The sequence below is a fragment of the Caretta caretta genome, chromosome 20 (assembly GCF_965140235.1).
Source record: "Caretta caretta isolate rCarCar2 chromosome 20, rCarCar1.hap1, whole genome shotgun sequence".
In the NCBI taxonomy this organism is placed as follows: domain Eukaryota; kingdom Metazoa; phylum Chordata; order Testudines; family Cheloniidae; genus Caretta; species Caretta caretta.
Genome location: NC_134225.1, coordinates 10,833,413 through 10,852,166, shown reverse-complemented (window position 1 = coordinate 10,852,166; position 18,754 = coordinate 10,833,413). Strand labels below are relative to the sequence as shown.

General features: G+C 53.9%; 1 protein-coding gene across 2 annotated transcripts in view; it reads right to left on the bottom strand.

Moving 5' to 3' along the window:
- PDE1B (phosphodiesterase 1B) overlaps positions 1-18,754 on the bottom strand; it is a 64,319-nt gene that overhangs the window by 22,450 nt on the left and 23,115 nt on the right. For both annotated transcript variants that reach the window (XM_075121842.1, XM_075121841.1), the window contains exons 2-8: positions 11,076-11,189; positions 7,700-7,882; positions 7,092-7,158; positions 6,271-6,387; positions 2,532-2,672; positions 1,573-1,673; positions 413-538 (exon numbers count right to left, since the gene is read on the bottom strand). In XM_075121842.1, coding sequence (XP_074977943.1) covers positions 413-538; positions 1,573-1,673; positions 2,532-2,672; positions 6,271-6,387; positions 7,092-7,158; positions 7,700-7,882; positions 11,076-11,189 — 849 coding nt within the window. The remainder of the gene's footprint in view (positions 1-412; positions 539-1,572; positions 1,674-2,531; positions 2,673-6,270; positions 6,388-7,091; positions 7,159-7,699; positions 7,883-11,075; positions 11,190-18,754) is intronic.

Here is an 18,754-nt window from a genome sequence, read left to right as displayed (position 1 = left end):
ACCATGATGGGGTGCTTTACTGTCGCTCCGTGCTAAAAATCCCATCAGCAACTCACTAACTAGGCTTTTTGTGCTGTGTCTGTACAGTGCCAGCACACGGGGTCCTGCTCCAGGACGAGGGCCCCGAAGTGACACAGTAACTCAACTGATAAATCATAAACACGGAGGGGAGGAAGGTCCCCTCTCTGCCTCCGTTTCAATTTGGGACGGGGGGGCCTATGTCTGTATCTGCTGCCCAGTGTTCTCTGCGCTGAGCGGATACATATGATCATAGGCAGACACCTGCAATGTGCTCCCTGCTGGCCAGATGAGCAGCATGATTAGCCACTTATTTGCAACCCCGTGGCTCGCAGAAATGAAAGGGACACGGGCTCTGGGGGTCCTGCAGAGGGACAGGAAGGCAGGGCCTTACACAAACTCATCCTTGGCCAGATTAATGAAGATGTTCATCTCGTCCTCCTGCATCATGCGGAAGACGGCGCTGATGTGGTGGTTCTCCAGCACCGAGCGGTCGTTGTACAGGATGGCGCAGTCAGACCTGGGACCAGAGGAGCCATGGCTAAGATTTGGGGCTGGGGAGAGGCCACCCCGGGCAGGCAGCCAGCTGCTATCACAACCACATCACTGAGAGATGAGTGAACCAGCACAGCGTAGACAAGATTGGGCCTGATTCTGCCCCAGAGCTCATGCTGGAACGGGCCCAATTCTTCATGGAGTGCAGACCAGGCCCGATCCTTCACAGAGCGCAGACCGGAGCAGGCCCAATCCCCCCAGAGCGCAGGCTGAAGCGAGCCCAATCCTCCCCTAGGAGCACAGGCCGAAATGGGGCGGAATCCCCCAGAGTGCAGACCAGAGCGGGCTGAATCCTTCCCCAGAGCACAGGCCGAAGCGGGCCCAATCCTCCACAGAGCTCAGGCTGGAGCAGGGATGGGCAAACTATGGCCCGCCAGCCATTTTAATCTGGCCCTTGAGTTCCCGCTGGGGAGCGGGATCTGGGACTTGCCAGCGCTCCAGCTGGGGAGCAGGGTCGGGGGCCGCTCCACGCAGCTGCTGGAAGCAGCAGCATGGCCCCCTCTCCGGCTCCTATGTGTAGGGGAAGCCAGGGGCCTCCACTCTGCATGCTATCCCTGCACCAAGCGCCGCCCCTGCAGCTCCCATTGGCTGTGAACCGCAGCCAATGAGAGCTGCAGGGGCGGTGCCTGCGGATGGGGCAGTGTGCAGCAGAGCTGCCTGGCCATGCCACTTGAGGTAAGCGCCGCCCAGAGCCTGCACCCCTGAGCCTCTCCCCATGCCCCAACCCCCTGCCCCAGCCCTGATCCCCCTCCTGCCCTCCGAACCCCTGGGTCCCAGCCCAGAGCACCCTCCTGCACCCAAAGTCTTCATCCCCAGCACCACCCCAGAGCCCGCACCCCCAGTCGAAGCCTGCACCCCTTCCCATATCCCAGCCTCCTGCCCCTGCCCTGATCCCCCTCACGCCCTCCGAACCCTGCGGTTCCAGCCCAGAGCACCCTCCTACACCATAGGATCCCGGGCTGGAGGGGCCGTGCCATGCGCTGCCACCTGGGCACTCACTTGGTCTGAATGTGGAAGCTATTGGTGGTGCCCGTGTGCTCATAGTCGTGGATGGCAGCTGCAAAGATGATGGCCAGGACCTCAATCTCCGTCAGACAGTGCTGGGGGGCAAAGACGCTGTTAGTGCCCACGCGGGGCCCTGCCCAGCTCAGCACCCTGGCCTGTCCCTGGGCAGAGGTGCAGGAATCACTGCTCCTACATAACCTGGAGGGGTGGGGGGAAGGTTGGCAGCAGGTACCTTAATATAGTGACCCCACTATATTAAGAGTCCCCACTATATTAACAGTCCCTCCAGCCTGTTCCTGACTCCTTCTCAGGGGCTGCTGCCCAGGCTATGCTGGCAGCAGGGCAGACATAGGTGCCAGGTGCAGGTGATGGCTGGGCAGGAGGAAGCAGCCAGGGCCTGCCCAGGGAGCTGGGAGAAGGAGGGCACTCAGGTCCATTCACCCTCCTGATGCTGGGCTGGTTTCTCCACCTGGCTGTTTCTGTGATGGTGGAGAGGCCGCTAGGGTGCGCTGTGCTCCTTGGTAACAATGCAGCCCCTTGCACTGGAACCAGGGGAACCAGGCAGCTCTTACATGGGTTTGGACCAAGACGCAGATCCCAGTACCCCCAAAATCTGGGGAAGTGGTGCTGGATCTGACCCACTCCCAGCCTGGGCCCTGACTCTAAAACTGGCTGAACCAAACTCTGGATCCCCACAAACTTGGGAAAGAGCCAGGACGGAGCTTCCCCCTCCCTGTCTTGTGCAACTAGGAGCTTGGAGCAGCTGCTGCTGAGTGCTGTGGGAGATCCCCTGCCCTCCACCCGTGGGCACCAGGGAGGAAGTAGTAGCATGCCCTGATCGTCCCACCTCCCCCCATTAGCCACCAGCCAGTGGAGAGACCAGACCGTGACCCCTCAGCATGAACCCAGGTGAGGGGCCCTGGACACAGCGAGCTGGCACAGCGCCCACATACCACCATGCCAGTGCGCAGCAGGAAGCAGTGCACAGTCTGGGTCACGTCAGCCGCATGGATCTGGTTGTGGTAGGGGTTCTTGTATTTCCCATAGCCAGCCTCCAGTGCGTCCAGTAAGGTCATTAAAAACACAGTGGGGATCTGCGGAGCAAGGAGATGGTGGTCAGGCTGCAGCACCAGAGCCCTGAGCCAGCAGCATGCAAGCTGGGCGCCCCTTGTGCGCTGCGGGGGTATCTGCCTGCCAGAGAGGGCTGCCAGCCTGTACTGGAGCCAGAAATATCACCACGTAATAACCCTAGGGGCAGCCAGGAAGGATTGATGGAGAAATTGAGGCACGGAAACAGCCAAGTGACTTGCCAAAGGCTGCCCAGGTGGGAAAAGGACTCAAGCACTCCTGGCTCCCAGACCCGTGCTTGTGCCACTAGGCCACAGACCTCCGAGCTCCCCCCAGGGCAGTGGCCTGCTCTCCCACTGTGGTTTTGGGGGATCTTATTCTATTTGCTGATGTCAGACGGGCTCAGGCCTCATCCTGCAGGGACTTACTCACTGGAGTAACTGCTGCTGCTCCCATGGGTAAAGCCACATGTGTCTTTGAGCAGTACCTGCAAAGAGGCCAGGGAGTGAATGGGCCCCAGGACTCCCCCAGCCATTGAGGGGCTCCATGGGGCCAGGCTGAGGCTGAAGCCCACAAGCAGGGGGCAGCCCTGCCCTGCCTGTTCTACGGTATTGCAGCTGCCCGAGAACTGCATGGTCCAGGGAACACCACGCTGCCAGCCCTGTTGCCAGAGCTCTGCCATACGCAGAGGGCAGAGAGGAGACAGGGGGTGGATGTGCTGTATGTCTAGTCCCGACCCTGCTGTGAGTGGGGAGAGGAGCATCACACCTGAGTCCATTCCCTCAGGGGCAAAGGGGAGTCTGCTCCAGAGATTGGCACGTGGAGACAGCCTCTGCTTCTGCTCCCCCTCGCCCCATCACAGCCAGTCCGACACCTCTGCTCTCCAGCCAGGAGCAGTCAGTGCAGCACCCGGCACAATGGGCTCTGACCCTGGATTGGGCTCCTTGGTGCTACCATTTGGGAAATCAACAATGATCTAGACCAACACACTGTCAGAGCTTCCAGCCTCCTCGGGCCACCGCACCCACCGTGGCTGCAGAAGGGAAGCACCAATCTGCTACGCCAGGGTCCTTGACCTATATGCTATGACTGTGGTGCCTGTGGGAAGGTCTCTGGGATTGGGGCTCGACTCTGCTCACAACAATCTGGAGCAGTGCCAGCGACTCCCAGCAGATGTACGGCAAAGAGCAAAGACGGGCACTGGAAATCGGGCCCTGCAGGGCACTTGTGCTGCCCAGCGCAGCACCACGGACTCCCTTGCCCATTGCAGCCCTGTGCCCATTCCAGCCCCTCCCACCCAGGCACCCAGACAGGGCTGGCTCGGAGTTTAGTACATCTTCTGCCCCACGTGATCAATGCTCGGGCAATAACCGTGGCAGCTCTTGGCACGTGACCCCTGCCAGAAGCCATTTTGCCTCAGGGCAGCTCCCTGTACCCAGCCTGGCACTGAGCAGCCAGGACCCCTGAATGAGCCTGGGTCACTGATGTGGACAGTCTCCTTCTCCAGGTCCCTGTGTGGCAAGGCGTCCCAGCATGCACTGCTCCATGGTGCTGTTCCGTGCACGTCTCCTGGGTGCGCTGTCCCTGTTGAGGCACCACGGGTAGCTGCCCGGATTTTCCCAGCATGCACTGAGGCATGCACTCAGGCAGTGTGTCTGGGGTGGATGCGTGTCATGCTGCAGCAGGGACATGGCTCAGACATGTTGGCTGTCACCTTCTCGGAGGAGTTGGGCACCGGCTGTTTGCATGGATGGGCCAGTGCCTGAGATGGCCCCTTTCAGCCATGTTGAAAAGCCGCCAAGGGATGTGATCTTGGGAACCACAGACCCCTGCCTTCCCCTTGCTCCGTGGCTCTGCCTGGAGCAGTCCCAGAGAGCCCATTAGCATCTCCTTCCTGCTAGAGCCCAGGAGCTCCCGATCCCCCCATCAGTCACCAGCATGTGGGTGGGAAAACACCCTGCGTGTGGGCACCACAGCTCTGCCCCAGGCAGCGATGCCAGCTTGTGCAGGGGACCAGGGAGCTGCCCCCAACCTGTCTCGAAGGGCTGGGGCACTGACCTGGGGAGCTGGCTCACACACCGCTCCCCACGCTCCACAGGCGGGATGCTGACGGAGCCCCCTGCTCTTGCAGTTTGTTCCATGGTGTGAGATACATGTGTTTCTGCTGGGACCTTGTTTTATTGTTTCACAGACGGGATCATTAGATCATCTAGTCTCAGCCCCTGGGTAGCACAGGGCAGGGGATTTCACCCAGACACCTGGAACCAAGTCTAAAGACTTGCGCTTAATCAAAGCAGGTTTGGCCCCAGCAGAGAAGAGGAGAGACCGAGGTGCCACCAATGCCCAAGGCCCCTGCCTTGGCAGGGAGTTGATTAGGTAGGATCTGCCCAGATGATCCCAGCAGGTGATCCCTGCTCCCTGCTACAGAGGAAGGTGAAAACCACCAGGTTCCTGCCAATCTGACCTGGGGAGAAAATTCCTTCCCAACCCCAAAGCTGGCGACTGTGTGGCCCTGAGCATGTGAGCGAGATGGGTGCCTGTGTCATGTCTGGACAACGGAGAGCATTGCAGAGAACGGGAAAAGCAAGTAGGGCTGTTCACACAAACCTCATCCCCATCAGTTACTGTCAATGGGCGAACATAACCGACCCAGCAAGGGAGCGAAGAAAAACAGTCAATGCTTGGACAGACATGCACACCTGGGCACTGACATGCACACTCAGGCACACACACGCCCCGACATGCATGCCCGGGAACACACACGCACAGACATGCACATGCAGATCACAGGCATGCATACTCCTACGCCACACATGCATGCACATCCCTACTCATGCACACACGTGCAGACTGATACACATATGTGTGCCTATGTAACCCAGGCCTGCTGGGAGTGGCACTCTGTCCCCCTCTAGTGGTACCTAGCCCAGCTAGCGATTGATGAGTCTGCTACCGCCTTGGCTAAGAGCCACAAGATTTTTAGTTCATGCGGTAGAGACTCATGCATTGAGCTCCAGAGGTCCCAGGTTCAATCCCGCCCAGTGTCTGAGGGCGCTACACATACACACGCTCACACATATCCACAGGCGTGCACATGAACCCTACCTAAGCCTCTGCGGAGCCGGGAAGGTCGCCGTGACCTCTCCATTCAGCTGGCTTAGAGAAAAACTCAGGGGATCTCTTCTCTGCAAGACCCAGCCCTTCCATTGACAAACAGAGGCCGGCACCCAGCCCCAGGAATGGGTCCAGGGCTGCTGTGACCACACCGGGCCTGTTCGGGTGCTGGCTCTGCTGGCCACACCCCTGCACTGTGTCCCCCAAACCTCCTTTCCAGCTGAGTGCTGGGGACAGATCTGGGCTGTGTAGAGGGTTGGAGATCCTGGTATCACTCATGGGCTCCTGTTCTACTACCCATTGGATCTTCCAGCCCTCTGGGGCTGAGTGGGCAGGAGGCTGCTGATGGGGCATGATAAAGGGCAGGAGACTGGGTTGGGGGCTGCTGATAGGGCTTATGGGGCGGGGGGGCTGGTGATGGGGCCTGGTGGGGACAGGGGGCTGGTGATGGGACATGGCGGGGAGCAGGATGCTGGTGGGGGACGGGGGAGAAGGTGGCAGGCTGCTGACCTTGAAGCGGCTGTTGAGGTTGTGTCTGGTGAGCAGCTCAAAGACAATGGTGCGCAGGGCGTGGTCCTCCGTCACCCTGTTCAGCGCAAACACGTCGAAGCACCACAGGTCCAGGGTCTGCGGGAGAAGGCAGAGCGGAAGTCACACCTCCGCTCCGTGCAGCAAGGCTGGGGAGGGACAGGCAGCTTGGCGCAGGGCCGTGGCAGGCAGGGGGCGCACTGCCTGAACCAGGCTGGGAGGAGCTGGCATAGGGCTAGGCTGGGTCCCATTCCAGGTGGCAGAGTTACATCCAGGGGGCCTTTGAAACACCCTGTATCCAGCACAGGCAGCATGAGCTGCGAATGGGTGCAGGGGCAAAGCGTCTAACCTAGGGAAGCAGGACAGGGAGGGGCACCGACACCCCAGCTAAGGGTAGGAGGGGGTTGTGCCTGTGGTTGTGGGGGGCCCTGTCCATCAGCCTGGTGCAGCCCTGCCCAGCCGATACAAGCAGGCCCATGGTGGGCATGTCACAGGAAGAGGTGATGGGGATTTTCAGGTGCTGGGAGGGGACAGCGCTCGTGTGACACAGCAGGGCTAGGCCGGGTGACCCCTCCCAAGCAATGGGCATAGCAATGCAGCCTTTGTGGGGCCAGCTTTGGCTCTGCCAGCACAGGGCAGAGTCATGCTCGGCTCTGATGGCCACAGGGAAACAGGGGTGAGCAGCACAGAGGATGCCAGGCTGCCACTGGCTGCAGCCTCCGCCCCCATGGGAGCCATGGCCCGTCTCACGGGCAGGGTCAGGGGCATGGGGAGCAGCAGGCACCTCCCCTCCCTGCTGTTACCTTCAGGCAGTTGATGACAGAGGTGGAGTAGTTAGGTCCCACGGCTGTGTACGTCCGGCGGAACATCCTGCAGGGAAAGGGAGCAGCAGGTGAGACTGTGGCCCTGCTCCCCACTTGCCAGAAGAGGGCGCTAAGGCAGGTAGCCAGCCCAAAGAGGCAGATCCCCTGCCATGAGAGGCGAGGGGTGTGTGTGATCCTGCTTGACCCTTCCCCAGAGTCTCAGAGCACTCAGCAGACGTTCAGCCTCATTCTCCACTCCCACACCCAGTGTGGGGAGCATCCCTGGACACAATATGGGAAACTGAGGCACAGAGAGGAGCGGTGACTATACTATCTCCCTTCCCAGAGCCAGGTATGGAACCCAGGAGTCCAGACTTCCTGCTCCCCCACTCTAACCACTAGACACTCTTCCCCGCCCAGAGAGTCCTGGCTCCCAGTCCCCATGCTGAAATCACCAGATCCCAGTGGCCTCCCAGATCCAGGAATAGAACCGAGGAGTCCAGGCTCCCAGCCCCCTCCACCAGGCAGGGAGCTTTCTCCCTACATGCCAATATAGCACCCTGCAAACTCCCCGTAGACAGCCCCCACCATGCCCCCCAGCTCCGAACCTCTCGACGAAGATGCCGGCCTGAACAGCATGGACAATGCTGCGGAACTTGGGCTTCTCCTCAGAGCGCCGGCCCTTGGCACGGGTCTGCTGGGTGAAGGTGGAGGCCAGCCAGTCCCGCACCTCGGACGGCACTGCGTCCGACTTGATCTCCTGCAGCTCATCCTCTGTGTCCAAGATTTGCCTGAAATGGAAACTGCCAGTGAAGCAGGAATGGACACGCACCACCCCACACGCTCCATCCCTCTCCCCTCATATGCCCCTATCAGCACAGCATCCCATGCCCTATACATGCCACTTGCCATCCTCCAATATGCCCCTGTCAGCATGGCATCCCATCCCCTGTATGTCCTCCTCCCATATACCCCTGTCAGTATGGTAGCAGATGACAGAACAAGGAGTAATGGTCTCAAGTTGCAGTGGGAGAGGTTTAGGTTGGATATTAGGAAAAACTTTTTCACTAGGAGGGTGGTGAAGCACTGGAATGCGTTACCTAGGCAGGTGGTGGAATCTCCTTCCTTAGAAGTTTTTAAGATCAGGCTTGACAAAGTCCTGGCTGGGATGATTTAGTTGGGGATTGGTCCTGCTTTGAACAGGGGGTTGGACTAGATGATCTCCTAAGGTCCCTTCCAACTTCTATGATTCTATGATTCATGGCATCCCATCCTCTGCATAAACGCCTCCCATATACCCCTGTCAGCATGGCATCCCATCCCCTGCATGTCCTCCTCCCATATGCCTGACAGCATGGCATCTGATCCCCTGTATCTCCTCCTCCCATACACCCCTGTCAGCATGGCATCCCATCCCCTATGAGATGCTGGCATATCTTGTGCCAGCTCATGTCAAGGCGCCATGTCTCAACTGAACACTGACAACTACGTAGCTGGAACCAGTCTGGCTGTTGAGGTTGTGTCTGGTGATGTAATATTAAAATAGGTATTAGAATTATAAGAATTTGTTTAGACTTTATGAAACACTTGTGAGTTGCTGTCTGCATTAATCTCACTTACAGCATCTGTATCCCATTTGGTCTGTAACTGTTAATCACCAGACAGGAGAGAAGCATTAAGGAGAGTGTAAATACAAGTCTCCAACAGGAGCTGAAAGAAAAGGAGTACTTGTGGCACCTTAGAGACTAACCAATTTATTTGAGCATAAGCTTTCGTGAGCTACAGCTCACTGCATCCGATGAAGTGAGCTGTAGCTCACGAAAGCTTATGCTCAAATAAATTGGTTAGTCTCTAAGATGCCACAAGTACTCCTTTTCTTTTTGCGAATACAGACTAACACGGCTGTTACTCTGAAACCAACAGGAGCTATTAGCTCCTGCCCAACTAAGGAGGCCCATCAACACTGAATGTCAGAGGACAAAAGGCTTTGCTGATTGCTCTCCCCCACCATGAGTTCCTCCGAACAGCTGAATGTACAACTCCATGCAGAAGGGGGAAAGAAATAAAAAGTGCTAACAAGGAGGAACTGTATCTTTTGTATTGCTTGGACTCTTGGAGGCAAGGATTGCTCGGCAAAAGATCCCCAGTTGCTTAGCCTTGGTTAGCCCAAAAGGACATATGAGCTTGCACATTATAGAAGTGTCTATTACCTTTTGAAATTTAAGATCGGAACACATTTGTGTATGTTTTTCTGCTTTAACCTTGTAAATAACTCTTATTTTCTTTCCCTAGTTTATAAATCTGTATATAGTTTAGTATAGAATTGGCTACAAGTGTTGTCTTTGGCGTGAGATCTAAGGTGCTACTGACCTGGGGTAAATGGTTGGTCCTTTGGAACTGGGAGTAACCTGACTATTGCTGTGATCCTTGGTGTAAAGTGTTAGGATATAGATATTCAGGCCTGTCTGTAAAGGCCTGTACTTTAAGAATTTAGGTGTATTCTTATCACTTGGCTAGTTAGAGGTATAAAAGAAAGAATCAAAATCACTGTCTGCCAGTGTAAGGTCCTTCTCTTACTGTGACAGTCTGAGGCCCTGTTCTTAGGTTAAGGCCTTTGGCTAAACAGCAGAGGCAGCCATAAGCTAGGAAGCGACCGGTCACCTCCTCACATTCCAAACTAGTCACATTGAAATAAGGTGCTATTGGGCTGTCAGGCACTATCAGGACAGGATTGTATTCCTATCACCTCCAGAGAAAGGGAAGTGCCTAGAAAATGTAAAAGGAAACTTAGTTTGATAGCATCCTGTCTGGCAAGAACTCACTTATCAATAGCTGGGATGTGAAATCCTCACTTCTGTATTGTTTTGTCATTATAGTTCCCACTTTGCTATTGTTTGTCTGTATAATCTCTGTCTGGTTCTGTGATTGTTTCTGTCTGCTGTATAATTAATTTTGCTGGGTGTAATCTAATTATTGTGAAAAGAAAAGGAGTACTTGTGGCACCTTAGAGACTAACCAATTTATTTGAGCATGAGCTTTCGTGAGCTACATTACGTGTAGCTCACGAAAGCTCATGCTCAAATAAATTGGTTAGTCTCTAAGGTGCCACAAGTACTCCTTTTCTTTTTGCGAATACAGACTAACACGGCTGTTACTCTGAAACCTAATTATTGTGGTGGGATATAATTGGTTAGCTAATCATGTTACAATATGTTAGGATTGGTTAGTTACATTTCAGTAGAATAAGATTGGTTAAGGTATAGCTAAGAATATTACTATATAAATTAGGGGCAAACAGGAAGTAAGTTGGGATTCGAAAATAAGGAAAAAGGAACTTGTATTTAAGCTTGCTGGAAGTTCACCCCAATAAACATTGAATTGTTTGCACGTTCGGACTTGAGGTATTGTTGCTCTCTGTTCATGCGAGAAGGACCAGGGAAGTGGGAGAGTGAAGGAATAAGCTCTCTAACATAAGGGACCATCCGTCACAAAGGCAGGCTGCCCTGCATGGCAAGACAGATCAGAGTACCGAGAGGGACTGTCTGTGACTCTGTGGTTAGATTGTTACATTGCCTGAGGAGTTTATACTTGATAATTGATTGGTGAAATCTAAGCACAGAACTCACCAACAATTGGGGATTGTGTCCTGGTCCTTAACAGTCTGCCCGGAGGCTGGTACTGATGCTCTTGAGCCACTGCAGGACAGCTTGACACCCTATACTCTTCCCCTCCATCTCCCAGGCACCACAGCACCCTGTCCTCTATGCACCCCCCACACCCCTGCCAGCACAGCACCCCATCCCCTATATACTCTCCCTCCATATGCCCCATCAGCAAAGCATCTAATCCCCTATGCACTCCCACCCACCCACCCCTGTCAGCATGGCACCCCATCCCCTATACATCCTCCCCAGGAGGGAGTGTCCCCCATACAACCCCTAGTGTCCCCAGGGGGCACTATGGGGCAGGCACACCCCAGCCTACCTGGTCTCATCGATGTAGACGGCCTCCAGCAGTGAAGCTGTGTACTCCAGGTTCTTCTTCAGCTCCTCGATGTTCACCTCGCCATTCTCCAGCTGCTTCACCATATACCTCAGCCTGCAAAACAGGACAACCCTGGGTCACCCCTTGCCTGTGCCAGCACCCCCTGCCTGCCATGGGGGGAACTGCTGCATGGATCTGTCAGGGCTGGTGCACTGCCCTTCCCTCAGCACACACACACCCTATCACAGCCCTGGCACTCACCGACTCCTGCCAGTCCACACAGGGACAGCAAGAGCCCTGCTCACCTGTTGAAGGGGAAGCCCTTGGAGCTGGTGTCTGAGCCACATTGTTGCTTCTGTTGTAACCAGACCCCCACTGCTGCACACACACCAGAATCAGCAGTGGGGACAGACCCTGGAGCTTCAACCTCTGCCAGGAAGGGCAGTTAGCAGCCAGACCCCACGCTGGAGGCCTGTTGTCCTGCTCCTGCTGCCAGCATAGATGCGTGTCTAGATGCTGCACAGATTTTCATTCCAAGACATACATGCCTGTGCTTTGCCCTAGGGCTAAGCGTCGGTGCTGTGCTGAGAACCCACCAGCTTGTCTCAGCCAGCTCTCCAACGGAGCACCACGATCGGCTACCAGCACACTGCTCTCCCTATCTACGGCCATATAAACCGCAGGGGAGCTTGGTTATCTAGTGCAGTGACCCATCACCCACATATGCTGCAGAGGAAAGTGCAAGAACCCCGAAGCAGGCAGATGTGGGGTAATCTGCCCCAATGGAGAGCTCATCCCAATTCTGACTAGTTACAGATCAGCTAATGCCCTGAAACAGGAGGTTTATCTCCCTTCAAACACTGTTTGCATCAGCACAAAGCCTGGCAGTTCAGGAACCACGCACTCAGTGGGATTCTGTCTTTCTGTGTGCTGCCCCTTTAAAATTTTCTGGCACTTGCTGCCATCTGCTCGAGAGCCAGCTGCCATTCTGTGCTCTGATCAGTGCAGACTGTTACAGAAATTCCACGCACCTGTGCACAAGTGTTCTGAGAGAGAGAGAGCAAGCATCAGAGGACTTTACTTTTGTGATTTGTTCTCTTATTTTGTTACTTTCCTTTGATCTAAAATAAAGGTGATTCCAATTGGAAATACAAATAGCTTTCACCCAAACTTTAGGGGTGGTTTGAAGGGGAAACAAAGTTAATAGATTGGAAAAGTCCCATGCAATGGATTTTGTTTGCAGTGGGAGCAGTAGGAATCTTTGTTTTGGCAGGAGATGAGAGCTTTGCCCCAGCAGACTCAAGAACCTAGAAATCCCTTGTCATTTGGGCTAGTGCAGCGGTCCTCAAACTGTGGGTCAAGATCCCAAAGTGGTGCCAAGTTCATTTTAATGGGGTCGCCAGGGCTGGCATTAGACTCACTGGGGCCCAGGGCAGACAAGCGAAGAGTGAGCCCCACAGCCCAAGCCTGAGCAATTTAGCCTGGTGGAGCCCCTTGTGGTGTGGGGTCATATAGTCATTTTTGTTGTCAGAAGGGGGTCGCAGTGCAATGAAATCTGAGAACTGCTGGGCTAGTGTATGGGAATAATGGAAGTGAAACTGATTACAACAGGAGTTGGCTGCCTAAACACCTTTAAAAATCTGGGCCAAAGTGAACCAGAGCAAGGTTGCAGCATGGCCAACCCTCCAGCATTCATGAGTCAGCTCTCAAAAATCATGAGATTGGCTTTACAATTCTGGGATTTTAAAAAAATGAAATTTCGGGACTTTTTTTGCCCACTGATTGGGGACAATTGGGTTCACACTCGGGTCACAGTTTCAAGATTTTCTCCACAATCACGAGGGAGAAAAATATTTTATTTTAAATAAAAGCTGATATTCTCACATGATCACTTGACTCCGGCAGCTGGAGCTTCAAGAAGAACAATCAATACCATGAAACTCAAGATAAAATCACTTGCATTGGCAGCATTGATTTTGTTTCACTTTCCCAGCTGAGTGAAGTGCAAAATGAAGCAAAGTTAATCAGCAGCGAAGTAAATTACACTCGTCAAATTCATCCTGTTTAATTATCTCAGGTTTAAATTGTTTTAAATAGGATTCCCATCCAGCTAATTACACTCACAAACATCAGATTCAGACCTCGAGGCAGCCTGGGTTATAACATCAGGCTTAAATTGCCACAGACATGGGGTGACTCCCTTTTTCAGAGCCTGACTTACACATGAAGCTGGGAACCCCCAGTTCCCCTTGGCTTCAGCTGGAGATTTGGGGGTTGAGCAGAGCATCCCTACAAATCAGGCCTTGAGGTGGGGCCTTCCAAACCAGCAGCCCCTTTTAAAATGTTTGGCATTCACTGTGAAATGCCTCACAGGGTGGGGTGGCTCCAGTTGATCACTGCCTACATCCCATGCAGTGATTGACACCAGAGTGAAGGGTGCTCTGAGATGGTACATTTCACACCCAGGATGTGCCAGTGCAAATGACATGCAGAGGGTTATACTCTGGGCCCCATATGGTCTTGGGTTTTGTGCAGTTCTTTTATTCCCTACTCGCTCTCTCTGGTGAGAGCAGAAAGAAAAGGAGGACTTGTGGCACATTAGAGACTAACCAATTTATTTGAGCATGAGCTTTCGTGAGCTACAGCTCACTTCACCCGCATCCGATGAAGTGAGCTATGAAGTGAGCTGTAGCTCACGAAAGCTTATGCTCAAATAAATTGGTTAGTCTCTAAAGTGCCAAAAGTGCTCCTTTTCTTTTTGAGGATACAGACTAACATGGCTGCTACTCTGAAATCTGGTGAGAGTGTTACTCTGCAGGTATTTCCTTGAAAGGCGACGAGCTAGAAAAATAGGAACAGATCTTTATTTTTGCAGTGGCTCTTTAAACCACCGTGATCCTCCTTTGATGGATGGCAGTGAAGCTCTCTCTGTGTTCTCTCACACCCGCACACACTCCCCTACATTCCTAAATTACTCCTCCTCAGATTAAGAGTTGTCACTCACTTTGGAGTTTCTTTAAATCAAAGCCTCTTTCTTGTGCTAATTGAGTTTCCCAAAGAACGGGGCTGCCTCTCTGGTTTGTATTTCACAGGCCGGAAGGGACAGGTTTGTGTGCTTATCTAAGGAAGCCATCCATGCCTGACTACAGATGGGAGCTGGAATTACACACTGAAAGAATTCCCAGCTCTGTGCTCAAAGGCCAGTGGGTCTGCGCTCCCAGCTAGGCATCTACCCTGCTGGGACTGGATGGGGGAGGGGTGCAGGCTCCTTGCCAGCTGCTCTCTACACTGTTCTAGCTGAAGCCGCAGGGCTCAGGCTCCTGCTGCAGCAGGCCGCCATGGGTGGATCTGTCCCAACGGGCCTGGGGTTTTCTCCTTTGCTGTGACGTTTATGAGAGCGAGGCAGTGAGGCGCGGAGGCAGGCCCAGCCAGCATGTTGCTGAGAACTTGGACCTTGGATTGGGTAGAGGGAACCACAGGTTCCGTCTGCAGCCAACAGCCTCAGTGCAGTGCACAGGTGAACCTGGACGACTCTGCTCCTGCCATCGGAGCATCAGGCTCCTGCAGGCAGGATTTGTGCTTCTCTAACCCACCACTCAGGATGGCGCTTTCCCCCCAGTGTGGCTGGGGCACAGATAGAGGCTGGGGAGCCGGATGCAGCCTTGGTTAACGGAGCAGGGCCTGGGCAGTTAGTGGCCTGTGCTTTTAGGGGTGCCATGTTCCATGTCTGCTGCTCACAACCCTTTTCCTCCCACTCAGGAAGTGATGGCACCTGGAGCCATCGGCACATGTTGCCTCTGGGAGGGACTGGCGCACTCAGACAGGGCCCGCAGCTCAGCGGGCAGCGGCACCGTCTATCTCGGAGCTCAGTGAGGCCCCAGAGCAAACCCCGCCCCTGCAGCTCCCCAAAGACCCCCTGCCTGGTTTTCACACTGCCATGCTGGCTACCAGTGACAAGATTTAATGTGCTGTGCTCCTTGTTTGTTGTTACCTGTAGCAACTGCTGGGAGTACAGCTAGCCCTTGCTGGGTCCTGCCCCAAGGGCCAGGTCCTCAACCTGCCAAAACCTTGGCAGCTCCTCTTGGAGCTGGGGTCCAAGACACAGGACAGACAGAGGCTCACCAGCAGGAAGGAGTGAAGAGTGGAGACTGGGGCTATGGAGGCAGGAGCTCCTGGGAGGGGATGGTAGGGGGCTCCTAGGAGCTGGTGGGCACAGGGACTCTGGGGGAGAAATTAGCTATAGTCGGCACTAGGATCCTTTTTGTTGGTGTGGGGGTGGCCTGTCACCATTTTTTCTGCCTCTTGGAGGTGGCAGTCCTAGTCCCAGGGTCTCGGCTGGGCTTTGCCCTGTGGCCTGATTTCCAGCTCTAGGGACTGAAGCCACAGAACATGGGCAGCATGGCTGCAGGCTACCCCTGATCCATCATGACCCCCACAGACCCAGGGTTGGGTGCAGCTCTGCCTCTGGGGGGCCCTATTTGAATCTTAGCTTCTTTGTTGAGACAGCCAGCAGTAGGCGTGGCTTCGTGATGGGGGCTAAGAACTCAGCAGCTCATTTCACTGGCCAGTCCCAAACTGGGCTGGATTTGGTGTGAATGGTGCCTGGCCCATGAGCTGCCCCTGAGAATACTGGCCCCCTTTGTGACCAGGCACCTGGCAAATTGCACACAGACACCGTGCCACAGCAAGCTGTGAACTGACACACAAACACACACACACCCGCCCCCATGCTGGCCGCTGATGGGATCCCAGAGCTGAGTCCACCTGGAGTCATTCCGAGGCAATGTAATAATACTGGTAGATGGAAATGAGACCTGGCTCCCATTCGAATACAAGGCTGGAATCTGATTGAGGAGCCCTCTTAATGCCATTTATATGATGAACAGCCTCTGATGGCTTTTCAGTTGCCGGCAATTGGATTAACGCCTCCGTATTCAATCAGAAATCCACTCTGCCGTGACAAGGCACGCACACGCACACTGGCACACAAGAGGTGCACACGCGCGCACACATGCACTCACACAAACACACTTATTTTGCTCTCCAGTCATTGGCGTCACTTTGAAAGCGGTCGCGCAGCAGAACGTGAGGCGCTGCCTGCACTGTCCTCTGGGGCAGGGAGTGCCTGGGCCCTGCTGGCGAAGGAGGAGCGTTGAAAGCAGCAGGGTCACCACACAAGAACCACACCCTGCTGCACCCATCACTGTTCTGGTGCTAGAATCCCGCTCGCCCCCAGGAAGCCCCAGGAAGCCCCTGCGTTGCGGAAGGCACTTTCAGACTGACAATAAGGCATCTATTCCACTGCCCTCTGCTGCTTCCCAGCTCCCTCCCTGCCCTGCTGTCTGCAGAGCCCCAGCCAGCACCTGCCCCCTCTCCTCCCGAATTGCCTGGGGGCTGGGAGCTTCGGGCTGGGAATGGACACCATGAATTCTCCAGAACAGACTGGGAGCCTTCGCTGCACCTGGGCATTCATGCGCCCGGCAAATGATACAGGGGATTGTCTGTACCCAGCCCCAGCCAATCCTAGCAGCATTGTGGCCCTGCAGGTGTCCCATGACAGCCAACAGCAATGCCTGACTTTATAGCACAGGCAGAGCAGAGCTTGGAGAGTGCTGTCTAGTGGTCAGAGCACAGGGCTGTATAGAAGTCTGAACAGCCAGGTATCACAGTGATGGATGAGACAGATGTTTCTTAGGGAGCAGGATATCTGCCACCCTAACAGCCTCTTGCAAGTTGAGGGCAGCTAGAAGTCAGTCTGCTTCTCCAGCCTGGCTGTTTTGTACCTGACTGTGGCCATTACAATTGCAATCACAATAATTACCGGAACACTTATTTACATTCCATTACACTTCACAGGCGTGGCGTTCTCGTTAGGCTCTAAATGACCCAAAAGCTCTGACTGAAAGCAATGGAGAATTCCCACGCCTCGCCCCACTGAGAACCATGGGAGCTGCTGGGTGCTGAGCACTTTTGAAATCTGGCCCATAGTGTCTTTCACCCAGAGTCCCATGGGCATTTTGCATACTCACTGCAAATTTAGACAGGGAAAATACTTCACTCAGCACTGAACTACAGTCGCTTCTGGGGTGGATCGTCAGCTGTTTAACAGCACACTGCAATGCTGCATGACAGCCCAGAGGAAGAAATGACAACAGCTCTTCATGACTTTGGCAGGGCTGGCCCTATGATTTGCAAGGCCCCAGGCTGCTGGTAGGTGTTTGTGTGTGCATGTCGATGGCTTTGTGTGCACACAGGGAGGGGTGTCTGATCTCAGACAGCAAAGACAGATTTTTTAAAAGGTATTTAGTTGCCTACAGATACAAAGGTCTGCAAGTGGGTTTGCAGAAGTGCCTAGGTGCCTAGCTCCCACTGAAATCAAAAACACATCCGAAAACCCTACTAGGCACCTAGCTGCATCTTTAGACAGCTAAATGCCTTTCAAAATCTGGCCCTGCATTGCACCCCAGGACCCCAGGGCCTTGCATGAGGGAAGATGAGGAGGCCAGCCGCATCGCTCTCAGTCCCACTGCAGGGGAAGGGGCTTGTCGGATTCCTTGGCTGCTCAGGGTGACAGCAATGGCTCCATGACGACAAGCTCAGACTATGCAGAACAAAAGCTTCACAGAGTACCCAGAAACAGCTGGGCTGCATTCACACAGCCATCTCAACACCTCTGCGATTTCCCTCCATGGTAGGGTTGCCAACTTTCTAATTCCAGAAAACCAAACACCATTGTCCCGCCCCTGCCCTGAGACTCCGCCCCTGCCCCACCCTTTCCCGAGGCCCCACCTCCCACTCATTCCATCCCCCCTGCCTCCTTCGCTTGCTGTCCCCGACCCTTGCTCACATGCTCATTTTCACTGCACGGCCCAAACAGGCATATTTATTGTGTTGACAGAAGTATTTTCCTAACTTCAGGTTTTATTGCTTACAGGACGCTAGAGCTGGCAGCAAAATAGTCAAAAAGGGTAATTTTTAAAAAAATGAAATTTCACAAAGGTTTTCATGATTCTTTCCCTCATCGGTGTCGACCACCCCACCCCCTTTCCAACTCCTTCCCCAAATGCCCGCCCTGGCCCCGTGTCATAAATATAAAGGGAAGGGTAAACACTTTTAAATCCCTCCTGGCCAGAGGAAAAACCCTTTCACCTGTAAAGGGTTAAGAAGCTAGGATAACCTCGCTGGCACCTGACCAAAATGACCAATGAGGAGACAAGATACTTTCAAAAGCCGGGGGGAGGGAGAAACAAAGGATCTGGGTCTGTCTGTGTGGTGCTTTTGCCGGGGACAGAACAGGAATGGAGTCTTAGAACTTAGTAAATAATCTAGCTAGATATGCATTAGATTATGATTTCTTTAAATGGCTGATAAAATAGCTGTGCTGAATGGAATGGATATTCCTGTTTTTGTGTCTTTTTGTAACTTAAGGTTTTTCCTAGAGGGATTCTCTATGTTTTGAATCTAATTACCCTGTAAGGTATTTGCCATCCTGATTTTACAGAGGTGATTCTTTTTACCTTTTCTTCTATTAAAATTCTTCTTTTAAGAAACTGAATGCTTTTTCATTGTTCTTAAGATCCAAGGGTTTGGGTCTGTAGTCACCTATGCAAATTGGTGAGGATTTTTAGCAAACCTTCCCCAGGAAAGGGGGTGTAAGATTTGGGAGGATTTTGGGGGGA